The following is a 19,752-nucleotide window of genomic DNA, read 5'->3' on the forward strand; positions in this document are numbered from 1 at the left end:
AAATCAAGATGTCATAAACAATCAAAACATTTTTGCAGGAAAATCTTGCACTAAGAAAATGCATAATTGCTGATTTCCAATTAAATCCAACAGGTAAACCTTTATATTCTTTGCATTAAAAAGTTAAATACTGACAAAACTTTTGAGCAATTTAATACTCTAATCTTTTCAAGAGACTTTTATAAAAGGATTTTTAGACTCAGCACTTAAACAATTCCCACTAATAAGACCAGAAACATACAAAGACATTTTGAAAAATTATATCCACCTGTGTGTCACATGCAGGTTTTGGTTTTTGGGTGTGGGTTTTTTTATTCACACTATTGCCAAAGTACCTCTGAAATAAAAGTAACATATTAAGTGACTAGATAATTTTTTTTCTTTCTGTGATGTAAGTTTTATACAAAACTTCAAAAGGAAATTCATTCCGTGTGTTTTATTTCAGCCATAAAATACACATTTACCGCTGAAATGCTACAAGACATGTTTATGCTGTGCTCACATGGCTTTATGCCACCTGGCCAAGAGACGTTGGTAAGGCAGTGAAGCACACGCCCTGTCGTGAGCATTCAGCTTTTATTGCCCCTTCAGAAAGCATCATTTTCATAAGTTTGAAATTCAACAGAACTAACGCCAAGAAACCCCCAACCTGGATAAAAGTAGAGTCAGCTAAACTTACATCCTAAATGCAAAGAAATCTAAATACCAACTCCCTATGCTGGGGAAATATTTAGCTGGTTCATGGACTTTTGCATTGTCACACCGTACTGCCCTGTTACAAGCAGATTTCAGTGCTATCGATATCAAGTGAAGCTGCTCTTCAGTTATACGATTTATCACCTTTTCTTGGGAAGTATTTATCACTTCTTTTCAGACTGAAAAATAGCGCATACACACACGCGCAGCTACGTGAATTTTCAAAACAGGCCCCGCAACAGGCTGGGCTTGGTAGTGCGCGCATGCGCGCGCCGGGCTCTGCCTACCCTCCTAAATCTCCATCTGCTAACTGAATAGGTATTCATTCGGGTAGGGGGCTTTTGAAACACCCCTTATGGCTGCGTAGCAAAGGGCAGACACCCACTATAAACACCATTGTTTTGGAGCCCTCTAGTAGAAGATTCACACAGAGTTGTAGTAGCAGCCCTTTCAATGGGCAGTTCCCGTGCCAGAAGAAATTGCTGTGCTGGCAGTTAACAGTTGTGTTTGCTACAGAAACGGGAAGTAAATTTCTAAGTGAAGGAGATTAACTTTCCTATTTTGATTTCTTCTTTTTTTAAAGCAGAGATCTGTCCCACATAACCCAACCAACAGAAATACCCATGGAAATAAGTACTGTTATATTCAAATAAAAGTATGAATTTGGTAAGGGATCTATTTCTTTTGTAAGGGGAGGGAGGTGTTTTATGACTTAGAAGATCATCCAGTTTTCAGAAACCTCAATTGGCAAAGATTAACTTTTACAAGGTTCTCTCAAAACATACCACGAGTTGGCATTTGTGCAGCACAAAAGAGACCTTCAAGGCACTGACTCCGTCAGTTCACCTGCTTTAGTTGGTTTCAGATATATTCCTACACTAGATACATAAACGATTATGAGACATTCAAAGCCAGGGCTTACCACCCTTATCTGAGTGATCACATCAGAGTTCTAAGTGAGACACCTGGATGCCTCCAGCTGAAACACACATACAATTTGTTTGTATGAGTAGGGCTTTGCAGGCCCAAAAGCTGCCCATGTAAAAATCACCAAAGGTAGAAGTGTATAGTGAAACTTCAAGCAGTAACATCAGCATGAAACATGCTATGATTGTTTTAATAGTATTTTATAACATCAAGAACAAGGGCTTTCCTTTCATGCAAGGGATCCTTGTTTTAATTATGTTGGATAGCTTCTTTTAGTTCGGTTTATGGGCACATCCTGTGCACTCTTGCACAGTTGAGTAATCCCATTCAATTCCAAAGGCTTATTTATGAGCGTAAAGATGACTTACAGTAATAAAGCGCTACGCCCTTGTCGTTCCAGCGTTCACCTGCTTACCGAGAATGTTATCATAATACAAACAATGAGGAAAAAAAAAAAAAAATCAGATTCCGTTTTCAACCATGCCTGAGCAAAGCACAACTACTCAGAGAAGGATAAACAAAGATCCTCCCACAGCCTTCAATTGTTGCACTGGTTCAAGATGAGAGAAGGAAATTAGAACCACAGTTCTTAGAAGGATGAAAAGTTCTTGTTTCCCTGTGGATCCAAGACATACACTTCTACCATTGTTTCTTTCACAGGAATGAAACACCTACTTTCAAATACCATACTTCTGATTTGGGGTATTTTGGTTTTTTTTTTTCCCCATGCTATGGGTCTGTCTTTCTGATTTTATATCAAAACCAAATTATTATGCAAAACAACCTAATTTTATCAACATGCTCCTTTTTAATATAATTGCAAATTCAAACAGATTATCATTCTGCAGGAACGGGGGTGTGGCAGTGATGTTGGTGTTAATCCTTCCTTTTGTTAGATTTTGTTTTACCTCTTATAACTACTTAAGTCAGTGTTTTTATTTCAACCAGTGATAAGCCTCCATGACATGGTCTTACCCCCCTCCTCCTCCCAAAATACACCCCCCCCCCCCCATGCAGTTTTTCCTCCTGTTTGCTTCTTGTCTCTCTCAGATGGAGGCCCTTCTGCAGCAGACAACAGGTTAATAACCTGGGGGTTGAGCTAGCTCTGAAGGAAATGGATCTTTCCCTGACAGCCACAAAGTATTGGGATTCTCCCTACACAGATGCAATTCAGGGAGAGGTGCCTGCCAGTATAAATTCACTTGGGCTGTGCAAACAAAGAGAAGGACCAGACACTATGAGCTCTGGAGAGAGATTGCTTCCTTGTGATAAACTAGGCTAATAAGTAAGTTGTAAAAAGACCAAGAACTCAAATGTTGAGAGCTTCAAAGAAGGATCAAGTTATGCAAAAATTGTGGGTGAATTTTCCGGCAAAAATGTTACTTTGCATCAATGAATTGCATCCTCTATTTAGGCTTCAAATGCTGATGAGAAGGAAATCCAGTTAAACAAAGGAGGAAGTGAGCAAAGACCTTGCCTGTAACTCCACAGCTTACTCCTACCAGTGCAATGTGCTATACTGGCATGCCAGAGACAGGCAGGAAAGCACTGAAAGTCTGTCCCCTGATTTGTGCCACCTCCTAACTGCCATTGCAGCTTACAGCAGAGCTGCTGTTTAGTATCAGCTAGCAGACTGAGGCACTAAGACAACCAAGGAGCGACTCACAGTGATTTCAAACACACACCTTTCTTTTTTCTCTGGGGGGCATGTGCTGAATTGTGCCTTGACACTTGGGGTCTATCAGCTCTGAAAATACGATCCATGCCACACACAAATAATTAATTAGTTACTACAGTTACCAGTATCTCTCTCATGTATTCCCCAAAAATCAAGAGCCCAGATGATTTACTTTGTCATGGTATTTTTTTTCTGGATGAACAATATTTTCAAATTACATCACCAAACCATAGATCTCTCGCTGAACAGTGTTCCTGAAGATTCAACAGTCTTAAGAATGATTCTTGGCACAATTGTCAGGACTGTTGGTATTTTATTTTGAGCATTTATTTTTCTTCAGGATTTTGGTTCACATTAAAGCTCATAAATCGAAACAGATTGGATCAATACTGTTTTCAATTATCTCATAATAAAAATCACCTCGCACAGTTTATGCAAAAGGCTGTCTGTAGACCCCAGAAGAAATACTGCTATATCACCTGTGTAATAAGCCAAGCTGCTATGCTTCACGTATTACTCGAGTCTTACGGCTGTGGATGCTATATAGATTAAGAATAAACACTGCATTAAACAGGGCAGGGCAAAAAGGTTTTCACTGTGGTGTTTGGGTTGGGTGGTTTGGTTTTTTGTTTTTGTGGGGTTTTTTTGATTTTTTTTGTAGGCGTCGGTATTAACAGGAAGGGGCTAAACTGAGGAAACAAAACCGCAGCCAGTCAGCAGGACTAAGTAATGTTATTAAAACCCACCCACCCGCCCGCCCGCCCCCAGAAGAACACCAGAAGTCAGCCGGCGGCGCAGGGGAGCCCGCGGGGCGAGCCGCGGGGCTACCATGGACAGAGCCCGGCGCGGGCGGGCGCGGAACGCTGCCGCCTCGAGCCGCAGGGCCGGCGCCGGGAGGGTTTTATCGGGGTTGGTTTTATGGCGATTCCTGGCTCGGGTCAGCCCGCGCTCTGTTGATTCGGGGCATCCTTCAAAACACCTGCCTCGGAGCAGTTGCCGCGATATTATTAGGCGAGCGCACAAGCCGTGGAGTTCGGTTGCAATAAAATGTTAATAAAAAAAGTTTATTGCAGGGTGTGTAAACCTAAAATTTTAAATCAATCAAGAGAGCAACTTAGAGGCAACTTCAAAGGTGGTTTTGTTAAACGTAACTGTGTCCGAATATTTACAAGACAAATACATTTTCTTTTGGCCAAACTATTCCTCCTGCAGGTTGATCCCGTGGAAGAGGAAATTATGACCCCTCCCGGATTTTCACTTTGGGTTTACAGTATACCCAACACAGGAATTTCCCATTACCAATATTATATCCTATTACTTCTGAAGGATGGTCGCCATTAACACCTGTTTTTACTAGATAAAGGATGCTACAAGAAAATCTGAAATGGCAATAGAGAAATCTAAACAGATCTGCTGACACTGCACTTCAAATAATTTTTCAAAAAGTTCCAGAAGTAGAGCTAATGTCTTTAAACATCTCAGCAGGGGCCAGATGCTAACAGTTATTCAAACCAATTACCGTTAAAATCTGAAACTGAACTCGGAGGCACAAACAAAAACATGCAAAGATGATTAGAGAATCTGATGCTGCCCGTTAGTAAAACAAAATGTTCCTTGCCCCAGCTGAAGATTTTTGAGACTAGTGATTTTTTTCTCCGCAAGTGTAATACTCAAGTAACCTCACCAAAAAGCCAGTGTTCTTTAAAGCAAATTAACCAAAATGCAAAGAGGCGTTTAATTATCAGAAACAGTTTGCTTCATTTTACCATTAAGATTTGTAATATTGGCGGGAAATGCAAACTGAGATTGCTGTGGAAATGGGCCACAGATTTTGGTGGGGCATGGCATTGCTCAGAGTTGTCCCTGTAATTTTTCCTTTCCGTCAAATAGACACCTAGACTTGATGTTTTGCATTTACATTTCTCAAATTTTAGTTTATGAAAATCAAGGGAATCCATCAAAATTGATGATTTCACAAAAAATTTTCAACTTTGATAATGTCTTGAGTTTTTATTTGAATAAATAAATTAAAGGTCTGCCAGAGGAAGACAACAAGCTATTTGTGCCCAGTATTTGCTGCAGACTTTGAAGAGTCTTATTCAGTCTCTCCTGACGACCCTCTAGGTAGACCCTGATCCTGCACCACCATCTATTTCAGGAATCTCCAGGTCAGGCCCCTACATCATCTCCACCAATGTTGTCAAGGTGTGCAAGTATAATAAATACAGCTGCAACACTCACCCACAGGTACTGCTTCAGTATTTAAGAAGCTGAATCTTCCTCCCCTGCTAAGCACCCGACTGACACAGGAACAACCGAAACCCTCTGAACACACATCAGCTTTTGAAAACCAGAAGCCTGGCTTTAGACGCTCACCTTTCATTTTGCTTATTTATATTTTGTGGAATAACTTTTCTTGCTCCATGTTTTAAGAACATTGGAAGTTATGACCACAGAGTCTCCGTGTTAAGTTTTGATCCACTGTTTTCAGTTCAGCTCTTTATGAACTCTTGATTACTTGGAAAACCAGAATCTAAAGATAGGAGCATTCTTTCCAGACATCACTTTCCACAGGGGTGGGAATACTAGCGGAAAAAAATATTAATCACTTCTTAAGGTCTTGTTTAACCAGGGATACCTAGAGGTTAGTGTCCCTTACACGCACCTCTCTAGCTGAAGAGACACGCAGAGCCAGGGACCGTCCAGCGTTGGAGAGCATCGCGGAGGTTGTGCTCTGGGGCTGCCATCACAAGCTCTAGCTGTGGAAGTGCCACAGGTGCAGGCCTAGGGATACATGCCATGGGGCTGTCACTGCAGCCCAGACAGGTGCATGGCAGTTCTAGGAACTTCCTAGTACACTGCCAGTCCCTCACAGCTGCCTAAATCACACTGAAACACACCCTAGCCCTTGGAGCAGCCCAAAACTGCAGGTCAAGGTTGTGAAAACGCCATTAAAACCACAGCACAGTCTTTGCACCCCAGAAGAAGCCCAGCTGAGAAACAGATTTATTTGCAATGGTACTTAATAGCCTTTACAAGATTAGCTAGTATAACCAACTAAAACTGCCTTTCCTCAAAATGTGCATCACTCCTGCAGCCTCAGCTTTGAACACTGCTCGCTACAGTCCCCCTGGGGGGTGTCAGGGATAGAGCCAGGTGTCACAGGCAACAGCGGCATCCAAGTGAAGCCATCCTGCTACTTGCTAACCACAAAGTTAGAGCCAGCAATGCTGTTGAGCTCTCGCTATCTTTCTCAGCGGGCAAACCCTAGGAACCTAACGACAATTCAGAGCCCTTCCATCCCTGTTTCCATCCTCACAGCACCAGACTACAGCATTTCAAGCCTTTTTAAACAGAAAGCTTTCAGGATATTCTTCAAGACAGAGAGGAAGCCATCAACTATAGGGTAGGCAAGAGAGTTTAGATGCTTTGCTAGCCAAGTAAAGCTAGAAGTATAATTGATTTCACCCAAAAATCTTTCCATGAGCAAAGAAGAACCACGTGAAAGTTTGCTATAAGAGTAGTTTTGCAAGGTATTCTGGTAAGTGGTGCAACAAAGCAATGCAAGTCTGGCTGTATTTATCACAGCTTCACTACAAACATTGCAACGCTGATGTTTTCAGAAAAAGAAGAGATAATCTTTTCACCTGAGAACTGACTGAGGCCAGCAGGTACTACATGTTCTGCACATCAGGCTATGCCTTACCTTCTCACAAGCCCTGGAAAACCACCTCAGGCCCATGCTCTTACTTGCTCTAGGGAGGAAGCTCCGACAAGAGGAATTTATGCAGCCTGTTTTAGCTGCCTCACCTCCAGATACTCCTCATCAGACTTAGCAAGGGAACAATTTATCAGTCAGGAGAATGATTTTGCTTGCAGAAGCCTGCATCCAGTTACTGTCCTTCCCAAGGTGTTGCTCAGCTTCACCTGACAGCAGAAAACTCCACTTCTCCCTCCCTCTCAACCCTCCCTGAATAACAGGCTACAGCTGGGGCAAGCAATCTGCTCTACATCCTGCTTCCACAGGTGCTAGGAAAGGATGACCCCACCAAGAGGCATGGTGAACCATCTCTCTGCTAGTGAAAAGCCAGCCTCAGGCTGAATATGCTTTACTTTGAATAAACTTTGCAACAGGAAATGCTTTTGAAGTGACCAGAAGAAAGGTTGTGGTGTGACAAGTCGGTGGCACACAGCCTGCACTTATGCCCTGCATTTGGCCCTGGGCTCCTGTTGTCCACAGCAAGTCACTTAATGTTGCTGGACCTCAAACCTTTCTCCACAGACAGGATAATACCTCCCCAGGATGCAGAGGAGCAACTTAGGGACTGAGAACTATACAAGTAGCCCCTATATAAGCTTTAGTCAAGCTCTCAACTGTGTTATTTCTGTAGGGTTGAGTACCTAGTTATGACAGCCTACAAATGATCACAGCTGGCTGCGAGTCAGCATTTTGGGGGACCTTTGTATAACACTGGCTCTTAGTTCAGCATTAGTACTCACACGAGAAAAATAAAATAATAAAAGAATATGTGGGTAAATACAAAGCAAATACTAAAGTGATACTTTCGCCCGCAGCAACTGAAATTCAAAGAAAACCAGCTGTGTGGAAGTACTCAGGCCACTTTCCATTGCTTTTTTTAACATGGAGTACAAAGGAGCCCGGTACCAGCTCTGGCAGGGACCCCTTCTTCCCCTGGCTCCCAGCTTGGTTCTAACCGTGTGGACAGCCTTAATCCCTCTCCAGTGAAAGCAGCAGCAAGCCTTCTCGTAGCCTCACCACCGGCAGTAACTCTCCCTGCAAAACACTTAGGCAAAAGGACTAGCCTTTCTATGTAGAAAAAACAAAAAAAACCAACCCACAAAACCAAAAACATCACTGCCCGCCCCTTTTTAAAAGGGGGCTTTAGAGAAAAGATTCTGCAGGAGACATTATCGTGCATGGCTCTTTCAGAAGCTGGGCTGGTGTATTTAATAAATTACTTAATAATAAAAAAGGCGGCCTCGTCGCACTGCTCCCAGGGAGAAGCCGGGGGGCGGCCCCGGCTGGGGGGTGTCGGTACCCTCCCGGTGCCGGGGGAGCGGCGGGAGGCTGGGGCGTAGCTGCTGGTCACGGTTGCCGCCCCAGAGCCGGGAGGGAGCAGGATCCCTCCTGGGGGAGGATAAAAGTGTTGACTGTAGATAAGCGAGGTGCAGGTGGGGGCTGAAGGCACGGCGGCGGCGCTGGCTCTTGCCCGGGCTCCCGAGACTCGCTTTTGGGGTTCTGTGGGAACCAGGTGACACCGCTGAAGGCCCCAGGCTTATTTCAAAGTGTCCCCCGAACCAGAAAACTTTACACGGGGGAGGGGGGCGCGGAGCAGCTGAGCGCTTCGTCGGTGCATCTATGCCCTGGCTCGGTAGAGCCCTGGAGAAGGGAAACAAAAGAAAGAAATAAAAGCTCGGAAACTTGCAGAGGAGTCAAACGTTTTCCCCTGCCCGGGGCCGGAGCCCTGACGGTTCTGGTGGCTCGTTCTCGGGGCGCACCCCGGGTGTGCCCGGGGCCGAGCACAGGCTGGCGCCTGCTCGGGAACCGCCCCGGGAGCACCGGCCCCGGACGGGGCAGAAGGACCGGCCACCCCCCCGCGGCGTGTCCCGCCCCGGCGCTGGCAGCAGGGCATCCCCGGCAGCGGTGAGGCGGTCCCGCGCTGCCCGCCCGTCCCCCGCGAGTCCCGGGGTCCCGCAGCGCAGGGCGAGGCTCGGTTTCTCTCCTCAGCAAGAGGATTTTGCGGCGCGGGTTGTTGGTGGTTTTTTGTTTGGTTGGTTGGGGTTTTTTTGCACCACAGACCGTACGTGATGCACCTCTTGCTGCCGCCGCTGGATAAACCGCGCTGCTGAGCACTGGATGGGAACAAAAAAACCTCAAACCAAAGATCCTGAAATATTCAAATATTAACGGGTGGTTGGAGGTGAAATGATACGCTTCGACCCGGTGGGATCGAGGGATTTGTTTATCCCAAACCGATCTTTTAAACACCGATCTGACGAGTCGAAGAGAGGGTTACCGTGCCGGTGGGCTGGGTGTCTCATTTCAGCGAGTCACGTACCGTTAAAGAGGCACTTTTAGAAGTTTGCGGTGAGGCGACGAGGCGTTAAAAGCTGCTCGCCGGGGAGGAAAACCCGCGGCGGCAGCGCTTCGGGGAAAGGGTTAACCCGCGGGCCGCCCTGCCTATGAAATGATGGTAAATTACCCGGCGCGTTCTCCCGGGGAAGAAATTAGACTTCAAAAGAGCTGGAGCCCTCCTGAATATATATCAAGCAGATGGGCTGATGCGCTGTCTCGCTGATGTGCAGTTGATTAACCGCCCCATGAAAGTGCAGCAGCCCCGCTCGCCCGCGGCGGGTGCGCGCCACCGCCCGCCGCACCCCCGGGCACCCCCGGGCACCCCGGCGGCGGCAGTGCGCCTCTCCGGGGCGGCTGCCTCGGTATAGAGCGGGGACGTGGGGGGCAAAGGGGTGTCCGCCGCGAGGGACCTGGAAAGGAAGAGAAGAAGGGAGCAGAGGGGGAATAGCGAGAGACGGGGGGGTGGGAGAGATAACGGGCAATTATTAATTTGGGGTGAGATACAACAAGAAATCTTTTCATAAACGGAGGCGATTTGCTCCCTCGCGACAGACAGCCCATCCCCGCTTCGGCACAAGCTCCCACCGCAGGTCCCGGCGGGTCGGCACCCCCCGGTTAAACCGAGCACCCTGGGTTAAACCGAGCTGGGGGCCAATAGCTGCGGGGAGCGGCAGAGGAACTGAGCGCTGCCCGGCCGAGGGCCGGGGCAGGGCGGCCGCTCCACCGCTGCCGCCCCGCGGGGAGCCGCCCGGCTGTGGCACCGGGCTGGGGGGGCCCGGGGTGTCGTACCCATCCCTGAAGCATCTCGGTAAAAACTCCTTCTCCTTCCTCCCAGTTCTAAGCGGGGAGGGAGAAAAGCGCACTCCAGCAAGCCACCCACTGTAGCGTTTAAATGCCTCGCCGCTCAAACCGCCTTTGACACAGCTTGGCTGGGCTCCCGAAGGCGTCCCGAGCCATTTGATAGCACTTCAGAAGAGGCCTCTCTGTCTTCCCCGCTCCGGGCCAGCCTGGAAATGGCCAGCGCCGAAAGTGGCAGCGCATCCTCCGCACCAGGGCAGCGCAGTCCGCGGAGCCGCGCTCCCACCTAACCCCCCGGGGGGTGCAACAGCTCGGGAAAAAAAACCCAAAAACCCCACTCCCCCCAAAACCCCGAACACAAACCAAAAGGACTTTGGGAGAGTCAGCCTGAAGTTAAACGGGGGGATGGCGGCAGGGCAGCATATGGCTTTCCGTGGCCAGACCCCAGCTCCGGGAGGGCTGCCGGCTGCGTCCCCCAGCCCCGGAGGACACCCAGCCCCGGGCGAAGCCCCTTGCAGCGTTGCAAGGACTTGACCAGGGCCGGACAATTTGTCCCCTTGTCCCCAGGGTGCGCCGGAGGCTCCTCGGCCCGGCCTCGGCGCGGTAAGGGGCCCGCGGAGCGGGTGCTCCCGGCGCCGGGCTGGCAGGGTCCCCGTTTCATCCACGTACAAGCCGCCCCCCTCGTCCCCTTTCCCCGCATTTTTCTGCCCCCCTCTCCCTGCCGGCCACGTCGCGGGCAGATGCGGCGGCGGGTGGCCGGACCTACGGACGGCTCCTGCCGGGTGCCGGGGTCGGTGCCCGTGGGTGGCAGTGTCAGAGGTGGGGCCACCTGTGTCGGGGGGTGCACAGCGCAGCCCAAGCCGGCAGGTGCCCCACGCGGGGCCGGGGCTGTGGGGCGTAGAGAGGGGCCGGGGAGCTTCCCCCTGCTCTTGCAGGGTGGGAAGCGCGGGGGGACCGCGTGTCTCCATCCCCGCTGAAGCGGCTCGCCCCCCCGTGAGTGTGTGCACGAGTGTGCATGCGGCCACGCGTGTGCACGCCCGTGCGTGCCGGCCTCCGCGTGGGCTCGCCCGTCCCTCTGTGGGCGCCTGCCCCTCCGCGCTGTCGGAGCAGACACGCTGGGCCGTTCCTGCGTATCCTTTTCTCCTCCTTTGTCTCCCTTTTCTTTGGCTTTGACTCTTTCAGGTGCCCCGGCGGTGCCCTCGCGTGCTGCTGGTTGCTGGGAGGTGGCGTGGCTGCCACTGCGCTGCTGTTGTGCGAGGGGAGGGAGGGGAAGGGGGGCTTGAATGCTGGCTGTTGTGCTCGGCTGGGGTGGGGGGCCGCCGAGGAGGAGGAGGAGGAGAGGAGGAGGAGGCCGATGGTGATGATGATGGAGGGGAGGGGGTGACGATGGAGCTCACCGCGGGCGCGCAGCTCCCTGGGGAGCCGCCTGAAAGGCCGCTGCGCTCACCAGCTGACAACGCGTGCTCCGCTCCAGACACGGCGCACCGCGGCCGGGAGCGAGGCCAGACCCCCCCTCCGCCCCCCGGCCCCCCCCATTGTCCGCCCCATCGCATTGTCCGCCCCGCTCTAATTAAGAAACACTGGCCCCACGGCCAGTCGTCGTCCCCCCCCCCCCCGCGGTCCCTGAGCTTTTCTGGTCTCCCCTCGTCTGGTTTAACCCTTTCTCCCCTTTCCTTCCTTCCCTCCTTCCCTCCCTCTTCCCTCCCCGAGGCCAGAGGTTGAGCAAACAGCAGCCGCAGAGCTGCAAGGCAGCGATGCGCCCCGGCCGCCCCGCTGCAAACTCGGTCCCCTCCCGGCCCGCCACCGCCGCGCCTCGCCCCGCGCTGGCCCCCCGAAATCCCCGCGCTAAACGCCGCCGCCGAAACGGGCGGGCAGAGCCCCGCACCGGAGCCCGCGACTGCGGTTCATCCGGCGACCCGGGCTCAAGAGGCAACGGAGCCGCCGTGCGCCTCGCACAAAGGCGACCGCCTCCCCCTACCCCCCCGCCCCGCGGGCGTTTTGCGGAGGATATTTAACGTTCAGCCAAAAGTTAACGCTCGGATAGTGCGCGCCTGACTCGGCCTTTTCAAATAAAAGCCCGTTGAAGATGATAAAACCCCACGGAGCAAACCGGGCGAAACTGCTTCCAGGGGCTGGTGCGCGTCCTCGCTCTTGTTAAAAAACTTTGCGCTAGTCTATACAAAACAAACACTGTCGCAAGCTCAATAAAGCGATTTATCCATCTTCATTACTTAAAGAAATGTTGTCTCTTTGTTTGTTTGGGAGATATTAAGCATGCTTAGCTTGCAACACATAGTTGATTCCTTTGCTAGTATCTTGGATACTTGGATCTGACTTTGGAAGGTAGGAGCTAATTGCTAATAATGGAGAGAAAGGAACCAGCCAGCATAGCGGGAGTGGCCTGGCATATGGGGAATGAGCAGTCTGAAATACTCAATATTCAAGTTTCCAAAATATTAATGAGATTATAGCAACCTGCAGCTATACGTTACAGCTTGTTAACGGAGTGTAAGAGAGGGGGCTGCCAAGTGGTTGTTATGCAAACTCTATAGCTGAACCTTAAAATGGAAATGCGGCTGGGTATCTCTTTCAAAGAAGTTTTGGTTTGGTTTTTTTTGTTTGTTGGTTTTTTTGTTTGTTTTTTTTTTTTTTTTTTTTTTTTTTTTTTAAAAAAAAAGAAGAAGAAGAAGAAGAAAAAGCCCCTCAGACAGCGAGGCTGCGCTGAGGCTGCGAGCACCGACCGCGCCGTGCGGTGCGCTCATCTGCCGGGGGAAGGGACCCGTCCGAGGGTGCGGGGAGGGTTTTGCTCTGCGCCTTTGGACCCCTCGGCCTGACCACAGCTGCGAGGGCAGCGCCCGGAGCAGGGGGGTGCGCGCACCCCTGCAACCGCGGCCACCCCGCCGGCACCTCTCGGCGGGGTGCTGCCCCCAGTCACGGCGGCAGCCGCTCCACCCGCGCCGGGCACATACCCACACCAATCGACAAACCAACATCCCCAGCCCCCTCCCCAAAATTGGGGATATTTTGCTCCTGTGCTGGGAGCCCACGAGCACTCCCTCAGAAGGGAGACCGGCTCCCAGAGCCCAGAAATTCATGTCGTAACCTAAAAGTGACCCACCCCGAAAAAGCTGCCGTGTTTTTGGAAGGGAAATGGCCCAACAGATGAACACTTCGCCCTGGGGGCCCGTACCCCGGCTCCGCAGGTACGGGGCGGCGGCCGCGGGTGTTTGCGGCGGGCAGTGCAGGGCGGCAGCCCCGGGGTACGGGGGGGGCAGGTGCCCCGTTTCTGCAGGGGAAAGCCACACTCTCACGGGCTCCGCTCCCGCGGGGATTGCGCGCTCCCGGCCGCGCCTGCTTCACTGATCGCCGCTTAGACCCGCCGCCCAGGTGTCACCTGCTGAACCCAGCGGGACCCCGGCACGGCTCCGGTTTAACCCCGGGTCTGGTGTCACGGGCAGGCTGGGCAAAGCTTCAGCCGCCGCCCGGGGGTTTAACCCAAGGGCCACATCCTGCTCCCCCGGGGGCCCGCCGCGCGGCTCGCGTGTCCCCAAACCCCCGCCTTTTCCCTGGCCTTTTCGCACGACTTACACCTCCCCCCGAGACACAGACGGGGCTCCGTGAGGACCGCTCGCGTCCCCGACCGGGGTGGGGGGAAGAAGGGAACGAAGGACAAGCCCTTCACCCCGCACTTGTTGCGATTACCCCGGCTCAGCTGGGAACGGCGGGACGGAGAGGCGGGGGGGGAGCCCGACCCCGGCGGTGCAGGCAGGGGGGGCAGCCCTGTTCCACGCGGGCCGCCCGCAGGGAGTCGGGGCGTCCCCCCCGCCCGGCGCGGTCTGCCGGCGCCCAGGGCATCGCCTCCCGGGGCTGCCCCCCGCACCCTCCGCCGCCGAGCTTTGATACCACCCCGGCCCGGGGCGTGCGCAGAGAAAAGCTAAACGCGACCACGCTTCCAGGCTGATTTTGTTGTTTTTTTTTTTTTTTTTTTTCCCCACGTTTATTTGATCTCATTTTTTTTTTTTAAATTAAAATACATAAAACAATGGCAGCTGGCTTTGCTAAAATGAAAATAAACGATTCTCGTCGTAGAAAAGTTTTTTTTTTCTTTTAAAAAGAGAAGCAGAAATAGTAGCAAACACTCCATAATAAATACATTTCCTATGACCACAAAAGCAAAATAAAACGGACATAAAAGTTTGACACGACAAAACTGTTTTCGTTTTAAAGACAGCGTTAGGATTACGTGGCTTAATTAAATATTGGTCTCCAATTGGCAGTTAGTCAGTAGCTTTCCTCTTGAAACCGCATCTCCAGCCGCTGATAAAGTGCTTGCGCCAAGTTTCCCCCCAAAAGACGCCGACATGGTGCGCTAAGGCAAATCCGCCTTTTCTCCGCTATTTACGGGACAAGACGGTGCGTTATTTACTTTGTGTGTGTGTGTTTCCACAGCAATACGACCCAGGGCAGGATCGGTGTCCTGGACCACTCGGGTGTCAGCGCGGGCGCACGCCGGGGTGGGGAGGGCGCCGGCGGCACCCCCGGCCGCCGGGCAGCGGCGGCGGCAGCGGCGGGGTCAGAGACTTTCTCCTTGTGCATCGCCTGCTCGCCGGCGGCGCAAGCTAAGCTCCGCGCTGCAGGGTGGCGTGTTGGCAGGAGGGAAACGGCAACGACTTCTAGGCAAAAGAAACTTTAAAAGTGGTAACTAAAAATGAAAAAAAAAAACCCCAACCAAAAACCAACCACCCAACCAACGCTGACAGATAGGGCGGGTACAGTCACTCGCTAACAGCCCGTCCGCCTGCACACACGCGGGAGCTGCCGGGGGTGGGAGAAGAGGGGGCGGGTTTCAAGGCGGCCGGGGGCAGCCGGTGCCATCCGGGACGGTCCCGCGGCCGGCTGCTGCCCCCACGGCGGAGTCCGTGCTCCGAGGGGCGGCCCGGGGGGGTGCTGGGGGCGGCGCCCCCGCTCTAGCTGGCCTCGTCCGAGTCGCTGTAGTGGGAGCGGGGCGAGAACTCCCCGTCGCTCCTGTGGGACCGGGGCGACGTTTTGCTCCTCTCTTGGGGCGGCTGCCCGGGCTGCGGCATGAGGAGGGCGGGGGAAGGGGCTCTCTGTCCCATCAGGGCGCCCTCCGCAAAGGAGGGGAAGCGCAGCGGGTCGAGCTGCACCGAGTAGCCCCCAGCGGCCGGCGGCGGGGGGAAGCGAGTCCTGCCGTGCCCCGGGGGAGAGGCTCTGGGCGGCCCCGCCTGCGGCGCCGGCGGCCCCGGCGGCGGCCCGGCCCCGGCGGCGCAGGGCGGCTCGAAGGGAGCCCCGCGGTGCTCGGCCTTGCCGGGGGCGTCGGGGGGCGCGGCGGGACTGTGGAGCAGCTCGGCCAGGGCGCTGATGTAGATCTGCGCCATCTGCAGCGTCTCGTACTTGGAGAGCTTCTTGTCGTTGTTGAAGGAGGGGATGACATTGCGCAGCTGGTCGAAGGCGTGGTTCAGCCCGTGCATCCGCCGCCGCTCCCGCGCGTTGGCCGCCAGCCGCCGCTGCTTCTGCACGCCGCTCACCTGCGCCCGCAGGCCGGGCCCGCCGCCGCCCCGCGGCCGCCCGCCACCCGCCGCCGCGCCTCGCGCCCCGCCGGGGCCGCTCCCGCCGCCGCCCCGCGCCGCGCCGCCCTCCGCCGCCGCCTCCTCCTCCTCCTCGCCGGGCAGCAGGTAGCGCGGCGAGGCGGCGGGCAGGCGCGCGGCGCAGCACACGCCCAGCCAGCCCGGGGCGAGCCCGCAGCCGCCCGCCTCCGGCCCCGCCGGCCCCGGCCCCGGCGGCCCCGGCTCCCGGCCGCCCTCGGCCCACGCGGCTCGCGGCAGGCTCATGGCTCTAGCGCGGCCGCCGCGCGCCCATGGGGGCAGGGCAGGGCCGGGCCGGCTCGCGGCGTGCCCGCCCGCCTCGCGCGTGGCGGCCCGACGTCTCCGGTGTCGGCCGGGCGCCGCGCCCCCCTTTAAGGAGCGGCACGCGCCGGGGTCCCCCGTCCCCCCCGCTCCCCCCTCCCCTCCCTCGCGCCCCACCCCTCCCCGCCGCCCGCCCTCCACTCGCGCCGGTCGCGTGTCGGCGCGGCCAATGGCGCGCGCGCGGGGGCCGGCGCGTGCGGGGAGCCAATGGCGCGCGGGGCGCGGCCCGCCCGGCGCGCGGCGCGGGGTAGCGGAGGTTGGGGGGGGCGGGGGCGGGAGGGGGTGAGCCGGGGCTGGCGGCACGCGCGGTCCCGCCCCGCCCCGCCCGGGGAGGCGCGCGCCTGGCGGCCGCCCCGACGGCGCGAGGGGGGGGGGGGGGGGGGGGGATGGGTCGGGGAGCGCCCCGACGGCGCGGACGCCCCGCACCGGGCCCCGCCGGCCCCGCGCCCTCCCCCGCCGCTGCCACCGCCGAGGACGCTCCGTCGCGCCCGTCGGGGGAAACATCGCCCGCCCTCCCCGCCCGCCAGAGCCCGGGGGGCTCCGGTGGACGCTGGCCTTGGCGGGCGCGGCGCCGGCCGCAGCGGTGCGGAGCGCCGCTCGCCCCGGGACGCGGCCGCGGGGGAAGCGCCGCGCTGCTTTGCCGGGGGTTCGCTGCGGAGCCGCCGGGCGCCGGCCCTTGATCGTAGGCCGTGAGTCCCCGGGAGGCGGGGGAAGCCGCCCGGGAGCCCGTAGGTGAGAAACGGCGGCGTTTGCGGCCGGGACAGCACATGTGCGTGGCACCCGGAGCTGCCGCGTGTTCGGCGGGGTCCCGATCCCCCGCAAGCAAGTGCTTTTGTTCGGCCAACAATAGCTCCCCAAAGGTGGTGGCGAGGGAAATAACTCCGTGCACGCATCTTAACTTTCCTTCCGAGCCGCCTCCCCTCCCGCCACTACCGCCCGCTTCAAGAGGAAAAGTAGAGGTTTACTCATGTGAATAGGCGTGTTGAGAACAAAGTGATGGGCACAGTATGAGGTAGATATGTTTTTTCAAACGTGAATAACTCGCAAGCCGAGGAGGGAGCGAGGGAGCACAGCAGCTCAAAGCCATGCGGCAGTGACATAAAATGAGCAACCTTACTAGTTTATTAGGCTGGCTGAGCGCGCGTAGCGCATTGCAGGTGCCTGGGGCCCACCTTCCGCAAACAACTGGACGTTTTCGAGCAAACGGGACGTCGATGGTTTGCTTTCTCTAAAAAGAAACCCAGGCGAGTCTTCGCTATTCTTTTCTGCTTGCAATTGTATTTCAAAGGAAAAGCTGCTGGAGGTTTTTTTTTTTCCCCTCCCCTAAACAAGTCGTCAATTTCTGGCCAAAATGGAAACGTTTATTTGATAGGAAAGATGCAAAGGAGCAGAAGTTTATGCCTTGTTTTTCTACATGGTCCATGAAGTTGGGAGGCCATCTATTTATATCCGGCAGAAACTTTTATAAGCTGATATTGTATTACCGCACACACATAGATGCTTTTGTCAAAAAAAAAAAAAAAAAAAAAGAAATCCTCTCTCCACCGTACTGAACGGTGCTGTTTGCCAGTTATATACCCAACCGTCTGGCTTTTCTTTCTGTCCCCAGGCACCACGGGTTCCCTCACCGGGTCCTGGTGGCACAAGTTCGCTTTGCGAGGAGCCCCGCCGTACTCTCTTCCCCGGGGTCAAGCCTGTATGCCCTGGTTTTGAGCACCAGATGCCGCGGCTGCGAGCTGCTCGATGCGAGGACCGCGGGCTTAAAGCTTGGAGCTGACGGGAGCTTTGCCAAGCAGGAGCCGCTGACTTGTGTTTCCAGAAGCCTAGCAAGCACGCAGTCACGGGCAGAGCGATGACGGTGTGGCGTTGAAGTCTTAAACACCTCGCTCTCGGCCAGTGGGCCACGGGGCTGTTGTTGCCTGAGAGCAGGCCCAATCCTCCAGCCCACTAGCCACCTGCTTTCCAGGGCAGCCTGGCCAAGACCTTGGGCATAGAGGGGAGCAGCATTCAATTAACATCCTGTGCAGATGCGGGACAACAGGTCCCCAGGAGGGGCCCTGGCCTCTGGGCACCCCACGCACCTGGCAGGGCCAGGGCTCGTGGCCGGTGCCGGGGGGGGGTTCCCTTAGCAGGACCGCAGTGGTTTTATGGAGCGCAGGGGAGATCGGCCTAACACCCTGGCACACCCCGTGGACAGTCAGCCCAGCTGAGAAACACTACCAGCTGCTTATCTCTCAAGTGCATTTTGTGAGTGAGTGCGCTTTGAAACTGGAGGCATTTGAGACTCGCTCGATAGTTTGCCTTTGAAAGGGCATTGCACAAAAAGCCGTTTTCCCCACCACCGCCACCGCTGGGAGAGGGAAAATAATATTTCATTGCAACCCATTGCTCTGCATATGCCTGTATCGGCTCTGCGCGCACATGCACTCAGAGTCAAAGTCAAAGGCAAAGGGTGGTTTATGTCAGCGCTGGGTTTAGCTCTGCTCTCCCAGAATAAGATAAATGTAAGTGATGAAGAACTCCTGGGGCTGGCTGAACTCATTTTGTATTCAGCACTGCCCGGCCCTTTTCTCTTCCCTTTCTCCCTCTCTTTGTATGTTCAAGCCTACTTGAGTTTCTTTTTTTCTTTTGTAGAAGTTGGTTCTTTTGAAGCGGTTCGAGGCACGCCCTGCTGCAAAGGGAACTTCACGGGAGTCGGAAACACAAGCACACCGGTCTGAAACACTTACTGTACAATAGCAGGAATGTAGGAAGCCTTGAAAATGAATCTGCTCTCTCTAAGAAAGTGTCAAAGCTTTCAGGGAAAACAAACTGAACTTACCCCCGTATCTTTATGCAGATTCCCCCCCCCCCCCCCCGACTCCTCTGTTCCCCCCCCAGTCTGGTTGAGGGCTGAGGCAGCAACTCGGGGTCAGGCACATATTAGTGTTACAGAAAAATGGGTTACAAAAGGGGGGGAGAACAGACGTGCAAAAAGCCTACTCTATCATTACAGCCAGAGACATTTTCAAAGCACACAAAGCACATGGGTCAGCCCTCAGCTTAATTGTACTCAATAGTCTAATTGCTCATTCTATCCCATTTCAAGATCAGCCGGCTGCTCTGCAGGCATCACCACCGGTTAGGAAGTATTTTATTCCTTCTCTTCCCTTCTCCACACGTTCTCCCATTTCCTCTCTTCCTTTTGAAAAGTGGGGGGAACCCTCTCCGTGCCTCCTCTGGCTTGTGATCTGGCCTTCAGGCAGTTAAACGCACGAGTGGATAGAGACAAAGTTGTGAGTGTTGCTTACCAAGGTCAGGTAATCCTCGCCAAACCCCAACCACAACCTGCTCAGGCCTCCAGCAAGAGGAGGGGAGGGGGACTCCTGCCCACCTGGTGACTGACCCGCACCCCACAAGTGCAAACCCATCCAGAAGCTGCTACGGTGAGATACAACAATCACATAAAGCAATGCACAGCCTAATAATTTTCAGTCTCATGGACTGCATCATCAGAATATTCCCCCAAAGAAAGTGTTCATATTTACATTATTCAGAGCAAGAGAGCTTAAAGCAGAGGGGGGTCCAGCAGCAAGTTTTTCTGAGACTCCTCCTATGCTTTACTGTCAAATGTGTTTTAAGTAAACATTAGA

General features: G+C 54.2%; 1 protein-coding gene across 1 annotated transcript; it reads right to left on the reverse strand.

Annotated features, from left to right (window-relative positions):
* Positions 1 to 13,905: 13,905 nt before the first annotated feature.
* On the reverse strand, positions 13,906 to 16,045 carry ATOH1 (atonal bHLH transcription factor 1). Its single transcript, XM_074904007.1, has one exon. The coding sequence runs from the start codon at positions 16,043 to 16,045 to the stop codon at positions 15,164 to 15,166; it is 882 nt and encodes a 293-aa protein (XP_074760108.1). The 3' UTR covers positions 13,906 to 15,163.
* Between the last annotated feature and the right edge of the window lie 3,707 nt (positions 16,046 to 19,752).

The sequence above is a fragment of the Athene noctua genome, chromosome 4 (genome assembly GCF_965140245.1).
Source record: "Athene noctua chromosome 4, bAthNoc1.hap1.1, whole genome shotgun sequence".
NCBI lineage: Eukaryota > Metazoa > Chordata > Aves > Strigiformes > Strigidae > Athene > Athene noctua.